The sequence below is a fragment of the Adiantum capillus-veneris genome, chromosome 13 (assembly GCF_014529385.1).
Source record: "Adiantum capillus-veneris isolate H3 chromosome 13, ASM1452938v2, whole genome shotgun sequence".
Taxonomy (NCBI): domain Eukaryota; kingdom Viridiplantae; phylum Streptophyta; class Polypodiopsida; order Polypodiales; family Pteridaceae; genus Adiantum; species Adiantum capillus-veneris.
Genome location: NC_140943.1, coordinates 128579048 through 128606746, shown reverse-complemented (window position 1 = coordinate 128606746; position 27699 = coordinate 128579048). Strand labels below are relative to the sequence as shown.

The following is a 27699-nucleotide window of genomic DNA, read 5'->3' as shown; positions in this document are numbered from 1 at the left end:
TCATAGCCTATGTGCCTAAGGTCTTGGGTTCTATCCCCCCTTGGCTACGTGAAGACATGTTTTAAGTCCTTAGGGACTGTTCCCACATGCCTCCACTGGGGGTTGGGGGTGTGTGTGTGATGGAATGCCTCTCTCCCTACCTGTGAGGCCATTGTACATAGGGTGTGTGCCTGTAATCTCAAAAAAAAAGAAGAAAAAAAAGCGAAACAAACAAATCATGTGATGATTAAAATATGTTTTAGGATTACAAGTATCCCTAGTTCCATGAAATATTCTTTATTGGAGATTTTTTTTTTGTTATAAGAATGAACAAAGCAAGTAAAATTTTAACTCGTAAAGTGCATGTTATCTCATACACAAACAAACCTCTATATAGAAAATACAGAAGAGTGAATGCTAAGGTGTTACCTTAGCTCACAAAGAATCAGATTTTGTAACCCATATTTCTAAGTTAAGTTGGATAGGTCAGCCATGTTTAAAGCCAGTGATTTTTTTTTTGGCTGCATCCCGCCCTTTTCCTTCTATGCCACAGAGTTTATAGGCTCTTCTGTTATAGCATATTCAAATGATAAGTGAACAATTAGTTACAATTTAGAAGATTGGCCCATTTATTTTGTTTCAATATGCTAAGCAAATTGAGTTTTCGTTTGTTATTTCAGGGCTCTGGATTGTATATATTAAATCAGGTTAGATTTTCGACCTTAGCAAAATCTTGTTAGTACTAAAAAATAAACATAAGTTCTCAATACTAATAAAATCTCTCTATGTACCCAGTAAGGGGGTTCTATAGTGTGTGAATTATGAATGCTCATATACCTGTAACAATAGGAGAATTTGAAATGCAAATGGAGGGGAGGTGGTGGGCGTGGGTGCCGACTATTGAGGATATGCTTCATGCGAGAGAGGAGATCTGCTCAATTACTTAGCCTATAGTTACCTTCTGATAAGTACTACATTGTTGGCCCTGTTCACAGTACGCAAGATGCATGATGCTCTAGTTGGTATTGATGCTGCTTGTAGTATGAGATGATGGCCTACTAGACCATATTGGTATGTATTGCACATACCTCTGGCTGCATGGTTTCAAACATGTATTTGACACTGGTTAGACTTACATTGGGCAGGATTACTCTTATAGTGAAGGGGGGAGATCACACACTGCTTTCTTGGTGGCGCCCTATTACTATTCTCTTCTGTGTATAAGATTCTCACTCGTATGCTCAGTGCTGGACTACAGCCTTTCTTGCCAGACTTGTTACATGCGTCTCAAACAGATTTCTTCAAGGATCACTGCATACTGGACAACATTTAGACTTTCCCCCCCCCCCCCCCCCCCCCCCCCCCCCCCCCCCTTGTGCATGTCAAATTCGACGATGCGGAAGCGTAGAGCCAAGAGAGAGAGAGAGAAATGAAATATTATATTAACGTCTTCAAAAGGCCAAAGTGACCTATGAGACCTAAAAGTTACAATGTGGTGGATCTGATACAAAGTCTGAGTAACAAAAGTAACAAAATGAAATGAAAATGACAATGACAATATGAAAAAATGACTAAATGACTACTATGGAATCCTAAACTCCAAGGTGTGAACTAATCAGCTAGCTGGGATAGCTAAAATCACAAGAGATCCAGCATCGGTCGCTTCGCTGGCGGATCTCATCAATCTCCTCCATGGTCAGTAGTCTGACCGGGCGTCGTGCATGTCGGGCCAAAATGATCCGAATCCTCTGATGCAGCCTCCGTCGGTGCTGTGTAGTCCTCCGTAGTCGCAGGCGTCTGGATCTCCCCAGCTCGGTCGCCTGATCGGTTTGTGTGCCTCTGGCGTGAGGCGGCGAGCTCTGCTGTGGTAGTAACTCCTCCGGGTGTCCAGTGTCTGCTCTAAAGAAGTCTGTGATCTGTCTCTGATGCTGGCTAGCCTCTCCTCTCATCAGGCTCTCTCTGTGTCTGCGCAGCTCGAGCAAAAACAAACCCAAGCATCTCTGATCCTCGTACCGCATGACTCTGGAGAGTGGTCCAAAGCCCTCTCTGAACAAGCAGTGGAAGCGGCCTCGTATCTCGTAATAGACGGGGCAGTGGCATGTGTAGTGCAACTCTGTCTCAGGCTCTATGTCACATAGGGGTATGTCCTGGCCTCTGTTGGTACTCCGTTGTATCTCCCAATCTCGATCCGCAGCTGGTGTGAAGATGTGCGTATCTGGCCAATAGCACATCGGACCCCATGAGACAAGTGGGTGTCCATGTACCTGGGCCTCGTCACAAAACCGTCCTCCGTAAGCTGGAGAAGATGCTCTCTGTAGAAAGCCATCTTCGTGCCCAGCTCCTGTGCTGGCTGTATCCATGTCCTCCTCGTGTCTAGCTGAGTCAGGTCCTGGCAGATGAGCCTGGTGATCTCGGACTGTGTAAGAGTCAGAGAGGGTGCATCCAGTGAGTACTGGAAAGGAGGCAAACTGTCTATGCTGAACCCATGTGCTTGAAACCATGGGAGAGAGAGAGAGAGAGAGCTCAATGCCGTGCCGTGGTCTTCCTTCGTAATGTGCTTTGATACCATGTCAAAGTCGACGATGCGGACGCGTAGAGCCAAAAGAGAATGCACGAGAGATTCTAATGAACCAACCAACTGGGCAATGAATTAGATATGTGATACAATGGGGGTTGGGTGCTGCTTATATACTACTTTGGGGACCATAAGCCCACCCAGAATCATGTCAAATAAGTAAAATAAATACCTAAAGGCAAAATAAATACTATGATCACATTGGGCCATTCACTTGAGATGCTATAACTTAACAACACCCCCCCCCCCCCCCACAAACTTGCCGACCCACCTCCATCCCCTCCTCTTCCCGTTCCCACACCTTCCTCACCCTCTACCTTGCACGAACAGACAGGGCTAGCCCCTCCTAGGGGAGTCAATGACTTACCACCCTTGTCTTTTGTCCCTACCCTCGATTTCTTTGCCACCTATCCGTCCCAGCCTTGCCTTCTCGCCGCTTTCCCTCTCTAGAGCTGTCCATCTTATGGCACTCGTCGCCTGTTGCTCAATGGTCCTTGATCGACGGTCATGGAGTCGTGACTTCAATCAAGGATCCCCAATGAGCTTCATGTTTTTATCCATTTATTGTCGGTTGATCAACTTTGATGAGAGGATTTTGACTACTCTTTCAAGAAACTATTTGGTATTGAGGGTCCCCATGATCCAATTGCGATACGAGTTCATGTGGTAATTCTCCCCGCAAGAGGAGAGGAGGCACTAGACTCATCGATGGCCTTCTCCTTTTTGTTCTATCGCTCCAACTGTAGGGAGTGGACCATGGATTTTGCTCTTGAGTGTCTACACATGCAAGGAGTGGAGTTCTCTCACCACGGGAGACTTGGACGTGAGAGACATACTGGCTCACTACTAGGAGTTAGCGCAGTGGAGAAGTTTGTAGTGCACCTAGGAAAGTGCAGGGCCTCTAACTGTGAGAGTCCATGGGCAATCAAGCAAAATCGTAAATGATTTGAAGCAAAAGCAATACTTCAAAAAAACAAACTTCTAGCATGAAAGCTTTATTCTACAAAAAACGCCAAGTTCAAATCAAAGCTCTTGTGTGTGTTGTGTTTTAGTGTAGCTTGCACACTTCAATAGACAATCCCACATGCTTATTTGATGAGAGAGAAGCCTAATTGGTGGGCTCACAAGCTCGAACATGACTTAGAAACAACACGGACTACACTAAATCGCAACCTTAAATCCTTTGCATATGATGCATTAGATGGTCAAAAGTGCGAGTTTTTGGGTCATTTTTGACAAATTTATGCTAACAAATGACCCTTTTTTACTATGAAAAGCCCAAAAGAGGTGGGAAAAATCCTTTGTTTGTGAAAAATTTACGTTGAGCTTAAATTCCATGCTGAATCTCAATTTTCTACTTGCCAAATACTTTGGATATATCTCTTAGGGCTACACATGATACTTTGGATATATCTTTTAGGGCTACACATGAAACTTGCCATTTTTGGACGGGATTGTCCACATTGGACTTCCTAAGTAAGACAAGCGTGTCACTTCAAAACACTTAACATTTGTAAATTATTAAACCAAGTTAAGCATGTTTTAAAAAGAGAAAACATGCAACAATACTACGTCCAAGGTTCCGATGCCCTGGTAGGGTATATACCTGATAGCAACCGCAACATCCGTTTGTGCATATATCACATTATATACATTGTAGCACTTGGTCCCACATATCAAAAAGCATAGAGAGTGAGGCGAGTAATTTATTTTAACACTTTGAACGTGCCACAACACGACATTCACCCCCTCTAAACTTGCACGTCCTCTGGCATGTGCCACATACATCTATTTGCACTTCAATCTTCATTTAAATCAACATACATTTGAATCTCATTTTCATTTTCAACAAATTCTAGTGCATCATCCTCTCTTTCTTCATCCTCATCCATAACATTTTCATCACAGACTTCATTTTGACTTTCTTGTGAATCAAAGGGATCTTTGTCACCTCCTCTCTTGAACAACTCAATCCTTTTTCGTGCAATGGGAATCTTGATTTTTGTTCCATCCAACTCATGTAAAGTGTAAGTTGCATTCCCATGTGTGTGTGTGTGTGTGTGTGTGTGTGTGTGTGTGTGTGTGTGAGAGAGAGAGAGAGAGAGAGAGAGAGAGAGAGAGAGAGAGAGAGAGAGAGAGAGAGAGGGGTAACTCTACTCATCGAGTGGGAGACTGCGTGACGTATGTTGCTGTGCCTGCACCCTTGCTCAGCCTGCACCCCTACGGGTTGATCGCCATCTGCGCAACAGTTTGTCCTCAGAGTGCTCAGCCCCCCCTGCGCGTACTTGCCAGCGCGATCTTGCTGCCTGCAAGGGCCTAGGCCGTGTGGCAGCGTTTGCACCCTTCTGTTCCGACTCGGCACCTCCTGCTCTGTAGAAGACAGTTGGGTACCCCTGCGTGGTTGTAGACCTACAGGTGCTTTACGTGTAGTGTGTGATACCTATAGTGTGGGTTAGATTTACTGTGTGTGTGGTGTGTGTGAGGGGCCGAAAGTTCTCCAGTGGCAACGTTTTTGTACAGCCAACGTGCGTGTGTGTGTGTCTATGTTGTGTGTATGCTCGTGGGGGATTTGGGTGTGTGGTGAATCCTTCTGCCACTCGTATGTCGCGCGACTTTGTTCTGCACAACATCTACCCTGTGCAGGCCCTTCACAACGCGCTGGTGGTTGAAGTTTGATTTCGCCTGCACGCGGTCCTTCCGTTGTTTTGTGTGGGAGAGAGGCGTGAGTGTTTCTGTACAGCTAGCCTATGTGTGTCTGTCTGTGTCTATAGCAGTCAAATATCAAAAACCTCCCAAAAAAAAGAGTGTGTGTGTGTGTGAGCTTCATATGGATTTGACTGATCAGTGTATATATAAGCGCCGGAAAGCCATGGAATCTTTGGATATGGATGCTTTAAGCCTTATCAAAGAATGTTTGCATGAGGACTTTGAGGATACACGTCAAGCCTGGGAAGGATCCGCTCCCATCATGGAAGTGCGCATCCCTTTACAAGAGCTTACGGAGCCTGTTGCTCAATATGCACTTAACGCGGTGATTCTTTTTTCCCCGGGTAGAATGCCTACGGCTCAGGATGTAGGCCAATGGGTTGATTTCCTACTCAAACGGCAAGCAGTCCGAGGGGTTTACTTTGGCGCGCGAGGGTTCTATGAAGTCTTGCTGGCCGACATGGATGCTCGGGATGCTCTACTTGAAATGTCTCCTCTTTTTTTCAATACGCAGATGACTCATGTACTGCCCTGGGCTCTTGCCAAGGACTATCAGAGTCTCATTCGTCACAAGTGTCCCATTTGGGTTGAGATGGTCGACTTTCCTCACACTTAGCGTCATTTTCTTCCTTTGTTGGCTGCTCAGCTGGGCAAAGTCATTTGCCCAGCTAAGCCGGACGCAAACACAAACTGTTTTTGTTTTCTTTGGGACACGGATATCCCCACATCAGTAGGTATTTCGATTGATTCTGGGGATGTAGTGGTGGAAAGCATCCATTTAAGCTTAAATGGGACAAGTTTGCAAATTCTTGCTTCCGTTGTGGCAAATTTGGTCATATGCAGTCCGAATGTCCGGAACCAAATCTGCAACCACCTCCTTCAACCATCCTTGCTCTTCAACCTCGCTCGCCTTTGAAATCTTCTACTGAGATTCAAACCAAAGGAGCTTCAACCTCCTCCCCGACAGCTGGGGCGAATAAAGGCAAGGGGAAACAATTACAATTGTGTGCACTTTCTCCTTCTCCAAATATTAAAGACAAAGGAAAAGAACAGGTTTCGACCTCTCATACTTGGATAGTGCTCAAGAAACCCGCCAAAGCTGCTACAGCTCGTGTTCCGGCATCTTCTCGTAATTATGTGCCTCCTTTGAAGAATGTTGCTCAGAAAAAACTCCCTTGTAATGACAATTCTTCTTTGGTTGAAGCTTGGGACAAGGTGGTTCGCTCTTACAAGGAAGTTGTTACAGGAGAAGCCTCTTCATCGCAAGGTGCCGCATGCGGTCTCCTCGCGGCGCTCTCACATGCGGTCAGAGCTACCCTGTAGTCCCTCAAGCTGTCCTCTGAGAGTATGGATCAGCTCTAGCCAAAAGTCACGAACAGTCTCTGCTGGTGGTACAGGGCGAGCCTCAAAGATGCGAAAACAGCGGGCCCGCTAGATGAACCAAAGAGTCAGGCCACTGATGAGCTCCCAACACTCATCTCTCTCACTGCACCACTCCTGTGGAGTAAGCTCTGTAGCAGGCTGGAGTGTAGGTCGCCCCCCCTGCATCGTTATCATCCTGCTGGTGGAAGATAGCTCAAAGTGGAGTGCCGGGCCCGTGAGGGTGGACCAAGCCACTGCCCCCCAAGTGTACTGTCGAGCCGTAGAGAGGGCAGGCATCAGCCGAAGAACTCGTAGCCACACCTGCTGGGCCGAGGGACAGTCCCAAAGACAATGCTTCTGACTCTCCACCAACTGGTCATAGGCTGCACATGTGGCCGAGAGACCACTATGTACAAGCCAGCTCCCTACTGCTGTGGCTCTGTGTGCAACCAGCCACTCAAAAAAAGTGACGCGCCTCAGCTATCTGGAGTCCCACAGCCTCGCCAAAAGGCTGCCAAGAAATCGACTGAGGCCCTCCTCCTACCAATGACGTGCTGCAGCGAGGCGGACCTCTCTCTGTGCGGCAACTATATGACGTCCAAGCCGAACAGTGTACTGAAAGAAAGGGACTCCTGGGCGGTCTACAGAAGAGAAGGGGTCCCTCCATAGCCACTCACCAGGATCCCACTGTACTCGTGCCAGTGGACAACACTCCCAAGCCCATAGCCTCCAGTGTCCAGTCTCAAGAGCTGCTGGGTCAGGGTCGATGACGCAAGTCCTCCCACAGATGCCCACAACTCGAATCCTTTGCAAACAACACTCTGCTACCTACGGGGCCTCTACTGCAACTCGCTGTAATCGTCCCCCACCCTGGAGCTCAAAGAACAGGGCTGGGACAGTCACTGAGCAGGCTCTGACTGAAATGAGAACCTCCAGTCGAGTGAAGGCTCCCATCCACCTGGGTGCTACTGGCTCGAGAGGCGTGAGCCACTCAGCTGGAACTGACTCTAAGATGTCCTGACACATGCTCTGCACCCCTCTCATGCTCTGCAGCTGGAGACCCTGCACCTCCTTTGACAAGCCTGTGAACTCTAGCCAGTCACCTAGAGAGCGTGCTGGACCTGCTGCCATGGGACCCCAAGAAACATGAGGCCGACTCCCAACCAAGTGGCCTCTAAGAGTGCTAACCATGGGGCTCCAGACGAGGGGCTGTCGTAGGCGCTCCTCCATGCACGTCGGCTGTCTCTGCTCTAGGCCACGCCGTAGGAGCTCCCAAGATCGAAGCAAACTCACAGCGAAGCGGTCCTCCAGTCTCCTGTTCAAACCAACTCGGCGCATCTCTGTAAAGATCCATCTGGTCGAAGGTTGCCAAGGGCCTCCTGACTGAGGCACCCTGGCACGAAGCCTTTGCAGCAAGAACTCCTTCCAGGGCTCCTCGCCTGGAAGAAGTCCTCTGACAACGAACTTCCCAAGAAGGGCTCTGCTCTGCTGTGCTGGATCAATGACCCCAAGCCCTCCCTGAGAACAAGGAAGTGTGATGACCGACCAAGCCACCTTGGCTCGGGCAATCTGAGTGTCACGACCTGACCAAAGGAAGTTCCTGATCAGCCTCTCTACCTGGCTGATACAAGAACTCGAGAAGATCCAGCACGAAGTGATGTACCACATAGTCGCCAACAACACCTGATTGGCAACTACTACTCTGCCAGCCAGCAAAAGGCGTGTTGAGCTCCAATGTAACAGCTTTCTCCTGATGGATAGGAGAAGCGGAGCAATCTGCTGCTCGGGGGACAAATCCAGGCCAACCTGACAACCCAAGTATCGAACTGCAGTCCCTGGGGGAATCCATCTAAAACCCTCTCCTGGCATCCAATCTGGCACAGGAGCACTGCCAACCGAGAAAGCCACTGTCTTTCTCCAGTTGATCAGTGCGCCCGATGCACAGCAGAAGGTCTCTAGAGCCTGCTCACATCTGTGAAGATTGGCCTCCTGGCCCTCTAAGTACAAGGCTGAGTCGTCGGCAAACTCAGCGTCCAGAAGCTCATCTCCCCGTATAGGGAGTGCTAAGCCCCTCATACCAACTTGCTGTGACACCAAAAATCTGCTCATCGCCTCCGCATAGAACAGAAAGAGGAAGGGGGCAAGAGGACAACCCTGTCTGACCGATCGTGTAAGCATGAAACGCTCACCTCTACCTCCTGCCAAGAGCACCTGACTGTGAGCCTGTCTGTACAAAGCTGACACCCCTCTGATCCAAGCATCAGAGAAGCCCATCCTGCATAAAGTGCCCTCTAGAAAGTCCCAGTCAACTCTGTCGTATGCCTTCTCAAAATCGAGAAGAAGAATCACAAGGTCCTCCCCACGGAGCCGTGCCAAGGCAGAAGCCTCCCAAAAAGTGAAGATGTTGTCAAGGATACTGCGTTCCTTGACAAAACCTGTCTGAGTCCCATGTATAAGGCTCTCCAAAAGTGGCTGAATCCTCAAACTCAGAGCCTTGGCAAGAATTTTGTAGGCTGAGTTGAGGATGGTGATGGGGTGCCACTGTCGAATCTCATCCAAGGAGCCACCCTCCTTAGGAATGAGGTAAATTAGGCCCTCACTCATGCTATCAGGCATCACTCCTGTGTGCAAAATGTATTGAAAGGCACTGCAAAGATCTTGGCCAAGCAGGTCCCAGTACTCCAAGAAAAAGCTGGGAGTCAACCCATCCTCACCTGGACAGCTACCACGAGGAAGGGCCCTAAGAGCCGTGTGCAACTCCTCAAGCTGAAGTGGAAGCTCTAGCCTCTGGCGCATCTCCTCTGTCACAAGACAAGGCATTTGTGCCCAAACCTGCTCCCTGCATGCATCCTGCCGCTCTGAATGGGGCTCAACCAACAGTAACTCACGGTAAAAGTCAGTAGCAACTGCACGCATATCCTCGGGCACACAAACGACTAACCCATCAGGTCTCCTCTACTGATTGACCTTGGCATGCGAGTGCCGAGGTCCCACTATCTCAAAGAAAGCTCCTGTCACTCTGTCACCCACCTGAGTCCACTGAGATGCCTGTCGGTGAAAGGCAAACTCATGACGCCTCTCCTCTGTGCAAGCAAGCTCCTGTCGAGCCTGCTGTAACTGCTCCTCCAACCATGGACTATCTGGATGCTGCTCCTGCATCCTTTGTAGTGAAGCAATGCCTCGTCTGAGACGCTGCTCCTCCTCTCTCGCTGCAGCCCGTCGAGCCAAAGACTCCTGGAGAAAAAAATGGCTAAGCTGAGCTAGGCCTGAGGCCATTCTGTCTGCAGGAAGAGCGTGGCTGTCCATGCCCTCTGTCCAGAGAGCCTCTACCCGCTCTCTGAGTGCTGAGTCCAACAAGACTCGCTTTGGGATGCGAAGCATCGTGCTCCCACTCCTCTGCCTGTCCGCCACTGTGAGGATCACGGGTGCATGGTCCGAGAAGGATGTCCCTGCCAGGATACCCACTAATCCCCCCAAGTCACTGAAGTGATCACTAGTGTAGAAGCGGTGTATCCGCGATAGATTTACTCCTCCCACTCTGCGGTCCGATCTAGAGAAAGCAAGACTCTCTGGAGGCCACACAAAGCCAGAGTGCTGCCATGTATCCGAGACCTTCAAAGTCAAACAAAACCTCTCCCAAGCTGCTAACTCTACTCCATGCTAAGTAGCATGGCTGCCTCCAATCCTGTCAGAAGGGTCCTCCAACATGTTGAAGTCCCCTCCTACACACCAATGGTCAGCTTGTGGCAAAGACTCAACAATCTGCGACCAAAACTCTGCACGAGCACTCGCCGCATTGGGCGCATAGATGTTCAGGAAGCCCACAAGGCCACCCTGAACCTGCATAGTGATCCACTGAGCCCTGCCTGGCACAATAATCCCTCTGCCCACAATGGCCTGCTGCAATGAGTCCGCAATAGTCATACATACCCCACCCTGGATACCTCCAGGTCCAAAAGCAGCTAACCAAAAGGTGTCATATCGTCCACGCAAAATCTGACCACAACGCCGAATGCGGCTCTCAGACAAATGGTGCTCCTGAAGCATGAGGAGATCAATCTCTCCACCCACAAGGCAGCGCTGAAGCTCCTGACGCAATCCGCCCCGCCGTCGCTGAAACTGGGGCCCACCTAGTCCCTGCACGTTCCACGAGATGATCCTCATGGGGAACGAGAGAGAACAGATGCTGCCGCAGTAGCAAGACGGGATATCTTCGAGGCTGGCTTGGATGGGGAGTAATCCGCATCCGAGCGTCCTCTAGATAGGTGAGACTGCAGTGAGTGCCTAGCCCAAGCCCAGGTAGAGCGAGCCGTGCGTAAAGCAACCTTCTTTGTCCAGGAGTCCTCATGAATGCATACATAGCAAGGCAAAAAATGCGTATCAGCAAAAAAGTACACCACAATGTGCCTACATCCTGCTGAGTCTGGGGGTGTCACCGCAAACTTGGCCAGTGGCCACAAAGTCTGTAGCAAATCTGTAACTCCAAGTTCACCCATGTGGTGAGAGAACTCGAGAACCTGTGTATGCAACCATCCCACCACTGAGTCGAGGGACCACTCTGTCTCGGTCCTACCACAGAGGGGGAAGGAGAAACCAACTGCTGAGTCCAAGGCCTCTGCCCCCCTAGCTGCGAGGAACAAAGCGTGGACCCTGAAGCAGGCTGCCTCGTGGTCTGCTGCGGAATCGCCGAGAAAGCGAGTGAACCCGTAGTCGAAGAAATACCAGCGGCGTCGGAGGTCAATGCTCGTCAGACCACGGGGGATGGCTGTAAGGGAAGAAGTCTGAATCTGCAGAGGGGGTCGCAAGAAGGGCAGACCCTCTCTCGCTAGGCGACTCGTGGTAAAGGCGCTGCCAAGAGATCTCCTAGCCGCCGGCGAGGGACCAGTCTCCCGAGTCGACTGTGGAACTGGAGCAGGAGGGGGGGGAGAAGGAGCAGGGGGGGGCGGAGGGGAAGAGAAGCGGGGTGGGGCAGTAGAAGTAGATGGGCGAGGAGGGGAGTGGGCGGGAGCAGATGGTGGGGGGGAGGATGAGGAGGAGGAGGGGAACTCTGAAGGTGGGGCAGCTGGCGAGGGTGAAGTGGAGGTGGAGGCTGGCGTAGGGGGCTTCTCCTGCTCAAGAGGACCAAAACGGTTCCCCGTGGGAACCCACTGCTGCTGAGTAGGCACCTGCGGGCCACTCTGAGGGCCAGGCTGTCGCTGTGGCCCCTGGTGTCGACGGCCACGGGCCTGCTGCCACCCCTCCTCCGCTGGAGCCCCAGACTCGGAGGGTGGCTCTGAATCTGTGCGCTGCGCCGCTGGCTGTGGCTGTGGCTGTGGCCCAGCCTTGGCAGGCTGGGGCTGAGGCTGAGGTGTAGGTCGAGGCCTCCTCCGTGGACAGGCCGTCGCTAAGTGGCCCATTTGTCTGCAAATGAAGCACTGGTTCGGGAGACCCGAGTACTCAACACTCTGTCTAAACCAACCCCCACTCACCCGAGGCAGAAGGATGGCCTTCGGGAGCGTGTGGGTATCTCTGACCAAAACTCGAACTGAGGGAATGCCAGCCGCCTTGGCAGCTACTGATGCCGCCGTGCGAGGTGACTCCAGGACAGTCCCGATGGCGGAGCCAATCTTGGAGAGAAGTGGTAGGTACTCCCTCCGTAAACCCGGAAAGCAAACTGAGATGGGGATGTCTGCCTCCTCTACTAGCACGTCCGAAGTCGGGTCAAAACCATGTCGCCACTGTCGAAAGTGGGCGCGTGATGCTCGGATGGCCAGTGGACTCATAGCAATGACCTAGGAAGCCATCTCGGAGGTCTCGAACTCGATCTGGTAGTACCCCCGTTCGAGAATCTGGACATCCAAGATCTTGCCCACCTCTGCGAGAAGGCGGGCCTGGAGAAGGTCTCGCAGCTCTCCTCTGCTAGGTCGGGTGCTGAGAACCTTGTAGATGACCGAAGTCGCCTGCAATCTCTCTACCTCTGCGACAAGGCTCGCTTGCTCTGTAGGCGATAGAGCAAGTCGAATGGTGGACCTCGTGGGGTCGGGCGAGGGGGCTTATGGCGAGTCCCTCTATGGTGAAGCTGGAGTCTCCATCTGTGTCTACTACTGTGGCGTAAGAAGGTGGCGACGACGGGAGGGCGGTGCAATTCGGCGCGCCAACCACTGCTCCAAAGAAATGAAACAGGTGCCGAAGGTGTCGATTTGCAGAGAGTTGTCGATGCGGAGGAACCCCACGGGCAGGCTAGCGGGCCAAGGCCGAGGGGGGGGGGGGGTGTGTGTGTGTGTGTGCAACGGGCAGGTATGGATAAGGGTAGCGCGAGGGGGGGCAGAGGGGGACTGAGGCGGCAGCTGGGCTGGGGGCGAGCGGGCGGGCAGGGATAAGGGCAGCGCGAGGGGGGGCAACAGGGGACTGAGGGCAGGCGGGAGGCAGCCAGCTAAGGAGGGTAGCCGGGGGGGGGGCAGCGGCTGCGCTGGGGGGAGGGTGGGAGCGATGGGGTTAGCACAGCAGCAGCGAGCGCGTCTCTCTAACGTTGTAAAATCGAATGCTTTTAGGGCCATTCAATGTATTGTTAATGGGGAAGTTTTTGAATTTGGAGGATTATATGCATACACAGCTTCTGCAAATAGGGCACGATTGTGGAGTGCTATCTCTTTTTATTGTTGGCGTTCCAATGCCTTTCTTTGCGGGGATTTTAATAATGCACCAAACCTTGCAGATAATACTACTGGCCATTCTCACATGCTTCATATGGAACGGCAATCATGGGACCAATTTATGTCGACCTGTAATGGGCTTGATTTGTGGCCCTTTTTGCATGCGACTGATCCAGGATTCACTTTTTAGCATAATGCTCAATCTATGTATTGCGCTGGTTGGATCGTTGATATCTTTTTCCCATGCAACAGTATGATGACTTTGTATGCTTGATTTGGGTTGATGGAGAGCTCCTGGTTGGGATGGTCTCTCTTTGGAATTTTTCTTGTCGATTATTTGAAGTTGCCTCTATTGTTCATGATGAATACAGCTTGGGAACAACAGGAATTTCCCTCCTCTTGGAAAGAAGGTTTGCTCAAGCTGATACCTAAGCATGCATTGTGTGAAGAATTTTCACAGTGGCGGCCTATTACACTCATGCCTGTGGTATATAAATTAATGGCAAAAATGCTTGCTAACTGACTCAAGTGCTTTTTGCATGAAGGCTTGCATCAATCTTAGTACGGCTTCATTCCACGACGTCAAATTACTGATAACCTCGCGAATGTCATCATTGTTATGGAATATGCAAAATATACTCGACTGGATGTTTTGGTCATGCAGGTCAACATTGAAAAGGCATTTGATATTGTTCTTTGGGATTACATTGCGGATACCATGCAACATTTGGGCTTTGGGCCTAGGCTTTGCTTTATGCGATGCCTACTCATCCCTTGTTTATGTATTTGGATTCCTTGACTTCCACTGGTAGGCTACATGGCTTGACTTTGCCTTCTGTGATGATGTACAACAGATTATGCATACTCTTCACTTGTTTGGATTGGCAGCAGGTCTCAAAGTTAACTTTTTCAAATCCATTGCAAATCCAAGCTATTGCCTCTGAAAGAGTGTGACTAGCATAAGATATTGTGGCCTTGGGATATTGTTCCTCCACATGTTTTGGTTCGCCATTTGGGTTATCTGCTAGGTTGGAATGTATTGGCTATGCAGAAACTAGATTGAGTGCTCCAACGTCTGCATTCCAAGTTGAGTATTGGAAATTCTCCACGTGGCCGCTTCTTGTGCGTCTCAGGATTGTCCAATGCATCCTTGTGGCTTATGTGCAGTTTTACTTGCCTTTGTTATCCTGGCGTCGGTTGCGCTTGCAGTCCCTCATTTCCAATATTTTAGAGCATTTTTGGTGGACCTCGTCTAGCAAGAGGGGCCTTCAACTTCTATCTATGGACAAGCTGTGTTCTCCCAAGCAGCTTGGAGGGTTGAATATTCTGGACTTGAGACGTCATCTTCTAGCTCGGAAAGCTATGTTGTTGCCAGTTTTGGTGGAGCAGCAGCAACCGTGGGCTCTCATGGTCTCACATTTGTGTACGCACATTGTCACCCCTTCTATTGGTCATTGGAAATCGACTTATTGGGATGTTGTTTTTGGGAAGCTTGAAGGACACATTCCTGGATGTCCCTTTACTTCTTCTCTAATTGTTGATTGGAAGGTTGTCACTTCGCATTTGGCTTGGGATGGTCGAAAATCCTTTGGGGGTAACTCTCTTCGCTTGGAGAGTCTACATTGGAGCAAGGCTTTCGCTTTGGCTTTGGTTCAACAGTCTCCTCGCCAAGCATATTTTCTTTCCCAAAAAGGAATCTGTCAGGTGCATCAGGTGGTTGATGACTCGGGTTATGTTCTTTCTTTCGCTGATGCCGTCTCTCGCTTTTGGTGGGCCTTCACTATTCTCCTCTCTGGCGGGAGATTCAAAGGATGCTTGCTGCTCACTCACCCATTCCTCCTTTGGATGTGGACTCTTGCTTCTCTGGTTGGAACTTGGCTACTACTAGATTGGACTGCATCTCAGCTGCCAGTGTCTATGCCATCCTTCAGTCGGATGTATGGATTGTGCATCTGGGTAATCAGTTGTGGTCGCTTTCCGAGTCATCCTTGTGGTGGCAACACACATTCTCGCATTTGGCAGAGTCATTTGCCTTTGAAGGAACGTGTTTTCTTGTGGCGGTGCTTGGTGGGAGCTCTACCTGTCGGCAATGTGTTGCATGCTGGGCATATTGTGCCTTCCCGCTGCCCCAGATGCCTTGAAGCTGAGGAGCTTGTGCCACACTTACTTTGGTGTTGTCGTCACTCTAGAAACCTTCATTTGGCAAGTGTCAACTGCTCTTCGGCTGCGTTTTCGTTCCGGCTATTTTCACAGACGATTTTGGCTTTTTGGGGTGCTTCGATCACCGCAATCTCAGTTTGCGGTGTTCTTCACCTGGGTCAGATTTTGGACTATGTGGGCCATCTGGCACCATAGGAACTCCTTAATGTTCCAAGGCACTTCTGTTGACCCCTTTCCCTATTTCAAATTATCTCTTGGTCAAGCGCTGCATTTTGTCTATGACGCTGGAGACATCACTCTTGATACCTACAGGATTTACTTTGGCTGTTTCTAGCCTTCGGAGCCTCATAGTGCTCCGCGTTTTGTATCCCTTTCTTTTCGTGGGTTTTCCTTGCTTTGAGGTTTCCCACTCGAAAAATTAATCAAAGCAGATTTACAAAAAAGTAAGTTGCATTCCCATGAACATGCATAACAAGATAAGGACCGAACCATCTCTTTGAAAGCTTTCTTATTGTTGAATGTTGGTTGTCAAGAATACCGTCATGGGCCAACACCCAATCACCTTCCTCAATAGCTTTAGTTCTGAGCCAATGCCTCTTATCAAACTTGTGTTTATTCTTTAACCTTGCATCTTTTAATTGTGCTACTGCAATCTCAATATCTTAGTTTCTTCGTTCTAATTGTTGTATGCACAAAGCAAGGAGGTCTTCCCTTTTTATGAAAGCTGAAATCTTTAATGTGTTTTTCCTATGAATGGAGTGTGTAGAGAAGAAAAGGCTGAGTCCACTTTAACAGAGAAGAAGTTATGTAAATACGGATCTTTGATTTCCCAGTTTGATAAATGTACGCGGTCTAGCTACACCGAGTGATCCCATAGCCATATAACCAAAAGAATGGGCTTGAGGTTGTCAGCATCTACAAGTTACTTCTTTTACTGGGTCCGGAGAGGGCACGGCTGAAGATGTTTTTGTAGGTAAAGAGGGTATCACTTTTTGGAGTATAGATACATCATAAGCTGGTGGTCGATCAATATTGAATTCTGCATACGCTTCTTGTAGACATCCTTGGGGAAGCTTGTGGAAGGGTAGTTCATCAGACACAGAGGTGAGCTTTGCCTTGGTCGGATAGTCAGACACAAAGGAGGTTGAGGGTAAGGTGAACTCGTGCCATGGAGATTTCTTTTCTCTTTGCATATGAAGCATCAGACTCTCTGAGATTGACACCTGCTTCCTGGCTAGGCGGTATACTATTTCCAGCTATTGTAAGGGTATTGGAAGATGGGTTATTCTCAAGCAAAGATTGAATAGAGACCCCGTAACAAGGCATAGACTTGGTAGCTTCCAACCACTCCAACATGTCTTTTTACGGCCCGTCAGGCGGAGTAGGCTGTTCTAGTTTAGGATTGGACTCCATTGACAGAGAACCATGTTGCACCACTGGATCCATACCTCCTTCAAAGCGAATGGGTTTCATTGGGGAGCCAAGAGTATGTATCCACATGGCATCATTGGCCCAATCATGTAGCGCTATAATGTGCCGTAGCCATGGTCTATCAATGAGCAAAGGAACTCCTCCCTCAACCTGGGGAAGACGAACCACAACAAAATCCAAACTATAGGTGAAGTCTTGTATCTGCGGAGGCGCCTTATCCACTATGCCCAATGGGTAGAGTGTCCTCTGGTCGGCCAACGTATCTATGAAGGGAGCAGGTCGGGTACGCTGCAAACCTAATGCCAACATAGTAAACCGAGGCATCAGGTGGATGCCCACCATCCACTATCACCCTTAAGAATTGAGGCTCCAAGATGGACACGGTGAGGTGAGGGCTTCTATAATTAGTGAAAGGAGCAACGGGGTAGCATATCATATAGGACTCTAATGTTTGCACTGAGAGGTGCCCGCCGCTAGGAGTGGCTCCGGAGTAAAGTGACTGAATAACGGCAAGGGTGTCACTTCGAAAATCCGCATCTAGCCAAAGCATGTCATAGAGCGACACTTGCTGAAAGGTATTCTTTAAGATAGTTTCCCGCTGTATGTTTTTCTCATTGGGTTAGTGCCTTCTCTATTTCCTTGATATGTTGTAGGTGAGCAACTGCTTCTAAATATTGGAGAGCAGAGATGACGATCCTCTTTTGGCACTAGGGGATGGCATGTCAGCCGCGGGAAGAGGCGTATTCATTGGGTAGGGAAGAGTTGGACCTGCTGGAACATTGAGGCCAAGGGCTACCCTTTGAGCCCGGGTGAGGACACTAGTGGGCTCCTCTACCAGTTGCAACTTGTCTTGAACGGCAACCACGTTGGCAGAAGGTGGTGGCTTGGAGATGGTGCTAACTGCTATCAGATTAATCTTGGGAAAGTTGAATTTATGTTGGCTCTGACTTAGGCTTGAAGATGTAGATGCGCATTGTTTTGGAGAGTCCTTACTGTAGTGATCCTGAGCCTCAGGGCAAGCAATAACGACAAGGAGGAGACCCTTCGGGCAAGGGACATTTGCTTTGGTAATGCCCATATTCCTCGCATCTGTAGCACAAAATGGGCCAATTGAACAGACAACTCGGGGGACGAGGTGGTCGTTGCTCCTGTTGCATGGAGGTGGAGGCTCAGGTATAGAAGCTCTGAGGGGCCGAGAAAGCGTTAGCATGGTAAAAGCTATCAGATGGAAAATTGCTCTGCATACCTTGCATATGGGGTGTATCAACAAGGGTGGAATTTAGTTTGGATAGCCATAGAGGGAAACCATGTTAGATGCAGGTGCTAACCCTTGTTGAAGAGGGAGAAAGGCTCTGCTATAGTTTTCGCAAACCCTTTAGGTAGTAGCAATCCTTGTCTTCATGTCGAGATTTTTCATTGAGGTGGCAGTAAGCCCAAAGGGGGCATTCGTGTGGAGGGTGCCTTGGAGAGAGACATGAGCTATTCTAGACCACAACCTTAGACTTTTGCTGAGCCCTGAGCTCTTCTGGCTCCCGCTTGATGTGGTCCAAAGCCTCTTGATGTGGAGGCTTCTCCTATTGGAGAGAGAAGGATCTCTCCTCTTGAAGAGTGTCGCTGAATAGCTTCCTTGCCCCTGCTATCATAGTAGCAACAACAAACTTCTCTAGAGTGGCTTCAAGTCGGAGATTCTCTCAGAGTTTTTGTTGAGAAGTCTTGGGGAGAGCATTCTCCACCCACTTCTTGACCATGAATTCTCCTGGTTGCTGGGGAAGCTTGGCGACCAGAGACTTCGTTCTTGTCATGAGTTCTGCAAAAGTCTCATTTGACTCGAGCAATAGGTTTTCCAGATCACCCAGAATCTTCTCTTGAAAGTCACCTGGTCTGAAAGCTTCACAGAAGTGTCTTAGTGTTGCCCAAGTAGTAAAGTGGATCTCAGCAAACTGACTGTACCGTCTATTTGCTAAGCCATCCAAGGTTGACGGAAAAAGGACAAGGTAGGCGTCTTCTCTGTTGAGGCCACAACCCTTGCAGAGGGATACATACCTCCTAACATGGTCGTCTGCATCCTTTGTGGAGAGAGTCCTTTGAAAGTTGGAAGCTTTATGTTCACCTTAGCCAGAAAGCTTGTCAGCTCTGCTTGCTTAGGATCCTGTTGCTCAAAGTTGCTGTAACATAGCTGGTGAGAAGTGTACGCACAGTTGGTGAGAAGTGTAGCGGGGAAGGCGACCTGGGAGGTGAAGAATTGGTTGAGGGAGTGGAGGTAGATGCTTGGGAGGGGAGGACTAGTGGGGCTGGTGAACTTCTACTCTGCACGAGAGGTTGGCACTTTCTGTGGTAGTACTTGAGAGGGCTTAGTAGTGGGCTTTGTCGGTCTTTAGAGTGCTTTGTATGTGTCATGCAACAAACCTACCCAAGCTCTGGGCGCGAAGACCCTTGAACTTGCTGGATAGCTAGACCAGCTAGACTAAGCTGGATGAGGCGAAGATGGACTAGACCAAGCTGGTCGAGGGCGAAGCTGGTCTAGACCAAGCAGGAACACACTAGCAGACTAGACTAGGCGAGGGCTTAGTAGTGGGCTTTGTCGGTCTTTAGACTGCCTTGTATGTGTCATGCAACAAACCTACCCAAGCTCTGGGCGCGAAGACCCTTGAACTTGCTGGATAGCTAGACCAGCTAGACTAAGCTGGATGAGGCGAAGATGGACTAGACCAAGCTGGTCGAGGGCGAAGCTGGTCTAGACCAAGCAGGAACACACTAGCAGACTAGACCAGGCAAGGGCTGAACAAGCTAGCTCCTCAACGGTCAACCATATATGCTCAGTGGAGTGGAGTGAGACTTCAGTCGAGGTCCCACCGCTTAGCACCTGTAACAGTAAAAGTATGTCGTGCTCTCTACTATGGGTGCTCCTCAGTGCAATACGCATGCAACCTCACTCCAACAGAAAGAAAACACAACACAACAATGGATTGAGCAACTCAAAGACACAACAATAGACTGAGAAATCCATGGAAGTCGACTACTCATGGAACCGGTACAAACTTCGGCTGGCAGCTTACTCAGCTCAAAGCACAGGACTCACCGGTACATTGGGGTGTCGAGGCTCCAATGTGCAGGGAGAGTGCAAATGTGCGGTGCTGGACATAAGACACGAAACTCAAGACGCTACACCATAGAAAGTAGATGATGCCTCAACGACTAGAACCAATCCCACATATATACCATCATAAAGAGCCACCAGCGGCTAGCAAAATATCCCAATCCAGCTATGTCTATCTCCAAATTATGGCGGTGGTGATCTGGCCATGGTGTTCACTAGACCACCACCCATATCACTACCAGGTGTCCGTGCCCAGGTGAGAGTCCGTCCAATGTGAAATCCAGACCAACTGTGACTAACTGCTTGTCTTGTGCAAGTGGCACTGTAGCCCTGCTACACTAGGCGGATCGTGGTGACAAACCACGCCTTCTTGGCGACGATGTGGTACATTGCTTCTGGCTGATTTTTTCTCTTTCTTGTATTGGCCAAGTCTAGTGGTTGATCAGGAAGTTCGTTTGGTCTGGGCTGGATGGACAGTCCGCTTGAGCCAAGGTGGCATGGTCAGTCATCACTCTCTCCTTGGCACATGGAGGACTGAGTATTACCGACCTTGCTGATCAAAGTAGAGCATTGTTGGGGAAGCTTCTTGTTTTCCGGCTCCTTTTGGCTGCTGAGCCTTGGAAAGACCTTCTACTATAGTGGATTCAGGCTTAAAGCTCCCCTGGCAGGTGGCAGATGGGCTCCAGAGATTCGATGGATCTTCACTGAGATGTTGAGAAAATGATTAAGAAGAGGTTGGGAGGATCGCTTTGCATCCAATAATTTACGAGTTTGGTAGCTCCTCCGCCGCGGCCTTTCTCAGTACCTGTTGACATGTGACAAGGAGTGCGCACACACTAGCCATTGATTTGGAACCCCATGGTGCATATGGACCTTGGCCATATGCTTGGCACACGGCCACATCTTGCTTGGGGTCCCTTCGCAGCTAGGTAGCATGCAGCTTTGGAGAGTGGCACGCCATTTGCAGTTTACCAGAGGAAACTCAGCAGGAGCGATTGAGCTCGACAGGGACTCTCTCAAGATTTCTTATTTTGTTTTTGGTCTCGATTGTGGGCCAGCCGAAAGACCCGCAGGATCTCTACCTTCTAGTGGTTGGTTGCTCATAGGGGTACAACTGTGGGCACTTGGTTAGTTTCCAGTGGTCATCCCCCCACTGTGTGTAGGACTGCCCTCAAGCACAACAAATCTGGCTGCAGATATTACGACTTTTGGTTCTTCTTTCTCTGAAGGGGATCTATTGGTTGACTTCTTCTGGCCTGGATATGGGCTACGGCCCAGAGCATGGCAGCCAAGTTATCAGGCTTCATAGTGGACAGCCTTGACTACACCCCACACAAGACTTCACGACAGTGCCCTGAACTCAGAAGAGAGACATGAGGTGGGAGCTCTTGAGCAATCAGACTCTCTGGTTCATTTGGCAGGCCAGGTGCTTCAGAATTTTTGAGGGGCTGCTGGCCCCTTGCAGAGACTGTTTGAGCTCTCTTGTTGGAGCTGATTCACACTAGGAAGTGATATGCTGGCACTACATGCCACCTTTGTGGCTTTTTCCCCTCCCATTGTATGATATAGCCTTTTTTTTTCCCAAGAAAGAGATCCTTCTATTAGTTAATAAAACTGCCCAAAGGGCTACAACCACCTCTTCTAGAGAGGGCTACATCAACCATAAGGGCAAACTCTCCCAATGAAAAAACAGCATATGTTCAATGAGGCCTAAATCAAGAGATGGGAGGAGGGAAAAGCCACGCTGGTGGACGGTAGTGCCAGCTGAGCTCACCCCGGACCATGGTGCAGAAAGGCCCAGGGCGCCAGAGTTGAAGGAACTCCTCTCTGCGCTCCCGCATGCGGTCGGAGCTGTCCTGAACTGTTCCCTACGAGTATGGACCAGCTCCAGCCAAAAATCTCAAACAGTCTCCGCTGATGGCACAAGGTGAGCCTCGAAGATGCGGAAACAGCAGGCCTGCCAAATGAACCAGAGTGTCAGGCCACAGACGAGCTTCCAACACCTCTCTCACTACACCACTCAAGTGGGATAAGCTCTGTAGCAGGTTGGAGTGTAGGTCAACCCCCCTTTATCACTATCATCCTGCTGGTGGAGGATAGCTCAAACTGTAGTGCAGGGCCAGTGAGAGTGGACCAAGCAGCTGCCCCCCAAGTGTACTACCATGCTGTGGAAAGAGCAGGCATCAGCCGAAGGACCCAAAGCCAAACCTGCTGTGCCATAGGGTAGTCCCACAAACAATGACGTTGACTCTCCAAAGGATGGTCACAAGTTGTGCATGCTGCCGAAAGGCCACTATGTACTAGCCAACTCCCCACTGTTGTAGCTCTGTGTGCAACTAGCCACTAGAACAGAGTGACTCGCCGTGGCTGTCTGGCATCCCACAACCTCGCCCAAAAGGATGACAAGAACTCAGCTGTGAGACCCTCCTCTTGCCAATGAGGTGTTGCAGCAAGACGAGCCTCCCTCCGTGTTGCCAGTATGTGACGTCCCAGTTGAACAGTGTACTGAAAGAAAGGGACTCCTAGATGGTCGGCTGCCGAGAAAGGGTCCCTCCAAAACCACTCTCTAGGATCCCACTGCACTCGTGCTAGTGGACAACTCTCCCAAGGCCAAAGCCTCTAATGGCCTGTCGCAAGAGCTGCTGGGTCAAGATCGATGACACAAGTCCTCTTGCAGATGCCCACTACTCGGATCCTCTAAAAACAACACTCTGCAACCTGTGGAGCCTCTACTGAGACTCTGTGTAGGCGACCCTCGCCCTCTATCTCGAAAAACATGGAGGGTACAGTCTTTGAGCAAGCTCAAACTACGATGAGGACCTCCACTCGTGTGAAGGCCCCCATCAATCTGGGAGCTGCTGTCTCTAAAGGTGTGAGCCACTCAATTGGTACTGCCTCTGTGATGTCCCGACACATGCTCTTCACCCCTCTCATGCCTTGCAGGGATGTTCTGTAACTCCTCTGGCAAACCCTGAGAACTGGATCCAGTCACATAGAGTGCGTGTTGGACCCTCTGCCATGGGACCCCAAGAAACATGAGCCCTACTACCAACTAAGTGGTCTCTCTGAGTGCTAACCATGGTGTTCCAAACAAGGGGCTATCTCAAGCGCTCCTCCGTCCAGGAGGGCTGGTGCTACTCCAGGCCTCTCCACAACTGCTCCCAAGAGCGAAGCAGGCTCACTGTGAAACGATCCTCTAGTCTCTTGGTCAGACCAGCTCTGCGCATCTCTGTAAAGATCCATCTGATGGAAGGTCTCCAAGGGCCTCCTGCCTGAGGCACTCGAACTCTAAGCCGCTGAAGCAAAAACTCCTTCCAGGGCTCCTCCCCTAAAAGTAGTCCTCTCACCACAAACTTCCCAAGAAGGGCTCTGCTTTGCTCTGTTGTGTTGGGTCTATGATCTCCAACCCCCCCGATAACAAGGTAGAGTGATGACCTGCCATGCTACTTTGGCCCGGGCTATCTCAGTGTCACGCCTTGACCAAAGAAAATTCCTGATTAGCCTCTCAACCTGGCTGATGCAGGAGCTCGAGAAGATCCAACAAGATGTAATGTACCATATAGTAGCCAACAACATCTGGTTGGCCACTACAACTCTGTCTGCCAAAGAGAGTCGTGCCGAACTCCAATGTAGCAAATTCCTCTTGTTGGACAGGAGGAGGGGAGCCGTCTGCTGCTCAGAAGACAAGTCCAGGCCAACCTGACAGCCCAAGTAGCGAAGTGCAGTCCCTAGGGGAATCCATCCAATACCTTCACCTGACGGCCAATCAGGCGTAGGAGCACTGCCAACCCACAAAGCCACTATCTTCCTCTAGTTTATCAGTGGGACTGATGCACAACAAAAAGTCTCAAGAGCCTGCTCATACCTGTGCAAGTTGGCCTCCTGGCCCTCCAAGTACAAATTGAATCATCTGCAAACTCAGCATCTAGTAGCTCATCACCCCAAATAGGGAGCGCTAAGCCACGTAGACAAATCTGCTGTGAAACCAAGAATCTTCTCATCGCCTCAGCATAGAACAGAAAGAAGAAGGGAGCTAGAGGGCAGCCCTGTCTGACCGAGTGTGTGAGCATGAAACGGTCTCCTCTACCTCCTGCCAGAAGCACCTGACTATGTGCACGTCTGTAGAGAGCTGACACACCTCTGATCCAAGCACCTGAGAAGCCCATCCTATGCAAAGTACCCTCCAAGAAGTCCGAGTCAATTCTATCGTAGGCCTTCTCAAAATCGAGAAGAAGTATCACCAGATCCTCACCCGGAGACATGCAAGGGCAGACGCCTTCCAGAAAGTGAAGCTATTGTCAAGGATATTGCGCTCCTTGACAAAACCTGTCTGGGTCCCATGTATAATGCTCTGTAGAAGTGACTGAATCCTCAAACTCAGAGCCTTGGCTATAATTTTGTAGGCTGAGTGGAGGATGGTGATGGGCCGCCATTGCCGAATCTCATCCAAGGAACCACCTCTTTGGGAATGGGGTAGATCAAGCCCTCACTCATGTTGTCAGGCATCTCTCATGTGTGCAAGATGTACTGAAAAGCGCTGCAAAGGTTTGAGCCGAGCAAGTCCCAGTAGTGCAGGAAAAAACTGGGAATTAAACCATCCTCACAAGGACAGCTCCCACGGGGAAGTGCTCTGAGGGTTGCACGGAGCTCCTCTAGCTGGAGAGGCAGATCAAGCCTCTGGCCCATCTCCTCAGCCACAAGACAAGGCATTTGTACCCAAACCTGCTCTCTCCATGCATCCTGACGCTCTGAGTGAGACTCTGCTGACAGCAGGTCACGATAAAAGTCAGTGGAAACTGCAGGCATATCCTCTGGCCCTGAAGCAATTGACCCGTCAGGTCTCCTCAATAGGCTGACACTGGTTGCCCATGACGAGGTCCCACTACCTCAAAGAAAGACCCTGTCACCCACATGAGTCCAATTAGATACCTGTCGATGGAAAGAAAACTCACGACGCCTCTCCTCTATGCTGGCAAGCTCCTGGCGAGCCTGCTCCAACTGCTCCTCCAACCAAGGATTTTCTGTGTGCTGCTCCTGCATCCTCTGCAAGGAAGCAACGCCCCCTCGGAGACGCCGCTCCTACTCCCTCGGTGCAGCCTAGCGGGCTGTAGACTCCTGGAGAAAGAAACGACTAAGCTGAGCAAGTCCAGAGGCCACTCTGTCAGCAGGAGAGTCGTGTGTGTCTAAGCCCTCTTTTCAAATAGCCGCCACTCCCTCTTTGAGCTCGGAGTAAAACAAAAGCCTCTCACTCTGTCTATCTGTCACCGTGAGGATCACTAGTGCATGGTCCGAAAAAGATGTCCCAGCCAAGATGCAAACTGACCCACCCAAGTCACAAATGCGGTCACTAGCGTAAAAGCGATCTATCCTAGATAGATTCACTCCTCCAACTTTACGATCAGAACGAGAGAAAGCCAAGTTGTCAGGGGGTCTCACAAAACCTGAGTGCTGCCAAACATCAGAAACCCTCATAGTCATACGTAGCCGCTCCCAAGCTACCAGCTCAGCCCCGTGCACCGTGACATGGCCACCTCCAATCCGATTAGAGGGGTCCTCCAACATGTTGAAGTCCCCCCTAACACACCACCGCTCTGCATGTGGCAAAGAATCCACAACCTGAGACCAGAACTCTGCCCGTGCACTTACCACTTTGGGCGCATAAATGTTCAGGAAACACATGAGGCAACCTTGAACCTGCATAGTAATCCACTGAGCTCTGCCTGGTACAATAATACCTCTGCCCACAATGGCCTGCTGCAAAGAATTTGCAATATTCATACATACCCCTCCTTGGATGCCTCCAGGTCCAAATGCAGCTGACCAAAACGTCTCATAGCGACTGCGCAAAATCTGACCACACCGTCTAATGCGGCTCTCACACAGATGATGCTCCTGAGTATAAGAATATCGACACATTCCTAGACATGCCCTCCTAATCCCTACACATTCCATGAGATGATCCTCATGGACTAGGTGAGAGAAAACAGATGCTGCAACAACAAGCAACCTCACTGTCATTGAGGCCGGTTTGGATGAGGAGTAATCCGCATCCGAACGAACTCTAGACAAGCACGTATGGAGTGACTGTCCCACCCAAGCCCAAGCCGAGCGTGCAACAGGGCTACATCTTCTGTCCAAGGATCCTCATGTACAAATACATAGCAAGGAGGGCTCTGAGTGTCAGCAAACAAATGCACCACAATGTGCCTGCAACCGGTTGCATCCTGTGGCATCACGTTGAACTTGGCAAGAGGCCAAAGTGTCTGTACCAGATCTGTCACCCCTAAGTCCCCTGTGTGGTGTGAGAACTCAGTAGCTTGAATCTGGAGCCAATCAAGAACTGTGTGCAGGGTCCACTGTGTAGGATCCCTACCTCACAGCGTGAAGGAGAAACCCACCATTGTGTCCAAAGCCTCAATGACTGGAGCTGCAAGAAAGAGGACGTAGACTCGAAAGCAAGCCTCCTCCAGGTCAGGAGAAGAGTCACCCAAGAACCGTGTGAAGCTGTAGTCGAAGAAGTCCTAGCGTCTGCGAATGTCAAAGCTAGTCAAGCCTCTAGGGACTGCTGCAAAAGGAGAATTTTGCACCAGAAAAGGCAGTCTGAGATGGGGTTGTCCCTCCCGAGCCACACGGCTCGTAGCGAAATCACTACCAAGAGATCGCCTCGCAACAGACGCGTGTCCAGTCCCCTGCGTCTTAGGAGGAGTGAGGGAGGGGTCGGGAGATGAGGCTGTGGGCCTCACCGAAGAGAGAGGAGGGACGGGAGGCGGGGGTGGAGGTGTAGGTGGTGGAGGGGGAGGAGGCGGGGGAGGCGGAGCAGCAGCGTCTGAGGGAGGCGGAGGATCTGAAGTGGACGGGGCCTCCTCAGTTGGGTCCTGCTGAAGGGGGTCAAAACGGTTCCTTGTCGGAACCCAATGCTCGTGAGCTGCAGGAGGTCAGCCACCACCAGGGGGGGCAGTGGGGCGAGCCCGCCCCCGACAGGGACGGGCCAGGCACCTGCTGCCAACCGTCGGCTATTTGAACGCCGGTCTTTGTCGGGGTACCAGCCTATGCGTCCTGTGTATCTGGCTGCTGGGCATGCTCAGCTTGGGAGGTTGCGCATGCGCTGTGGGTCAAGATCTCTTGCGAAGACAGGCCTTTGCTGAATGGCCCATTTGTCTGCAAATGAAACACTGATTTGGGAGACCCGAATACTCCACACTTTGTCTGATCCAACCCCCACTCACCCGAGGCAGCAGTACCACCTTCGGGAGGGAGTGTGTGTCTCGAACAAGAACCCGCACAGTAGGTAAACCTGCAGCCTTGGCCACAATTGAAGCTGTAGTGCATGGAGACTCCATAATTGTCCCGAAAATGGAACCAATCCTGGGGAGAAGAGGGATGTACTCTCGTCGCCTTAAGCCTAGGAAGCAGACCGAATATGGCAAGTCGGCCTCCTCCTCAAGCACATCTGCAGTAGGGTCAAAACCATGATGCCATCGTCTGAAGTATGCTCGTGCTACTCGAATACCGAGCGGGCTCATTAAAATCACCTTGGCTATCATCTCTGGAGACTCGAACTTTATCTGGTAGTACCCTCTCCCAAGGATCTGGACATCGGTGATCTTGCCCACATCTCGGAAGGCGGGCCTGAAGTAGATCCCGAACCTAGTAGATCCCGAACCTCGCCCCGGCTGGGTCGAGCGCCAATGATCTTGCAGATAACCGAAGTGGCTTGCAAGCGTTCCACTTCGGCCATCAAGCTCACTTGCTCTTCT

General features: G+C 50.4%; 1 protein-coding gene across 1 annotated transcript in view; it reads left to right on the top strand.

The window, feature by feature from the left end:
- The window catches only part of LOC147444852 (uncharacterized), a 228254-nt gene that overhangs the window by 113985 nt on the left and 86570 nt on the right, over positions 1-27699 (top strand). Inside the window, exon 4 of the mRNA XM_086527379.1 lies at positions 660-686. Within this exon, the coding sequence (XP_086383505.1) occupies positions 660-686 (27 nt within the window). The remainder of the gene's footprint in view (positions 1-659; positions 687-27699) is intronic.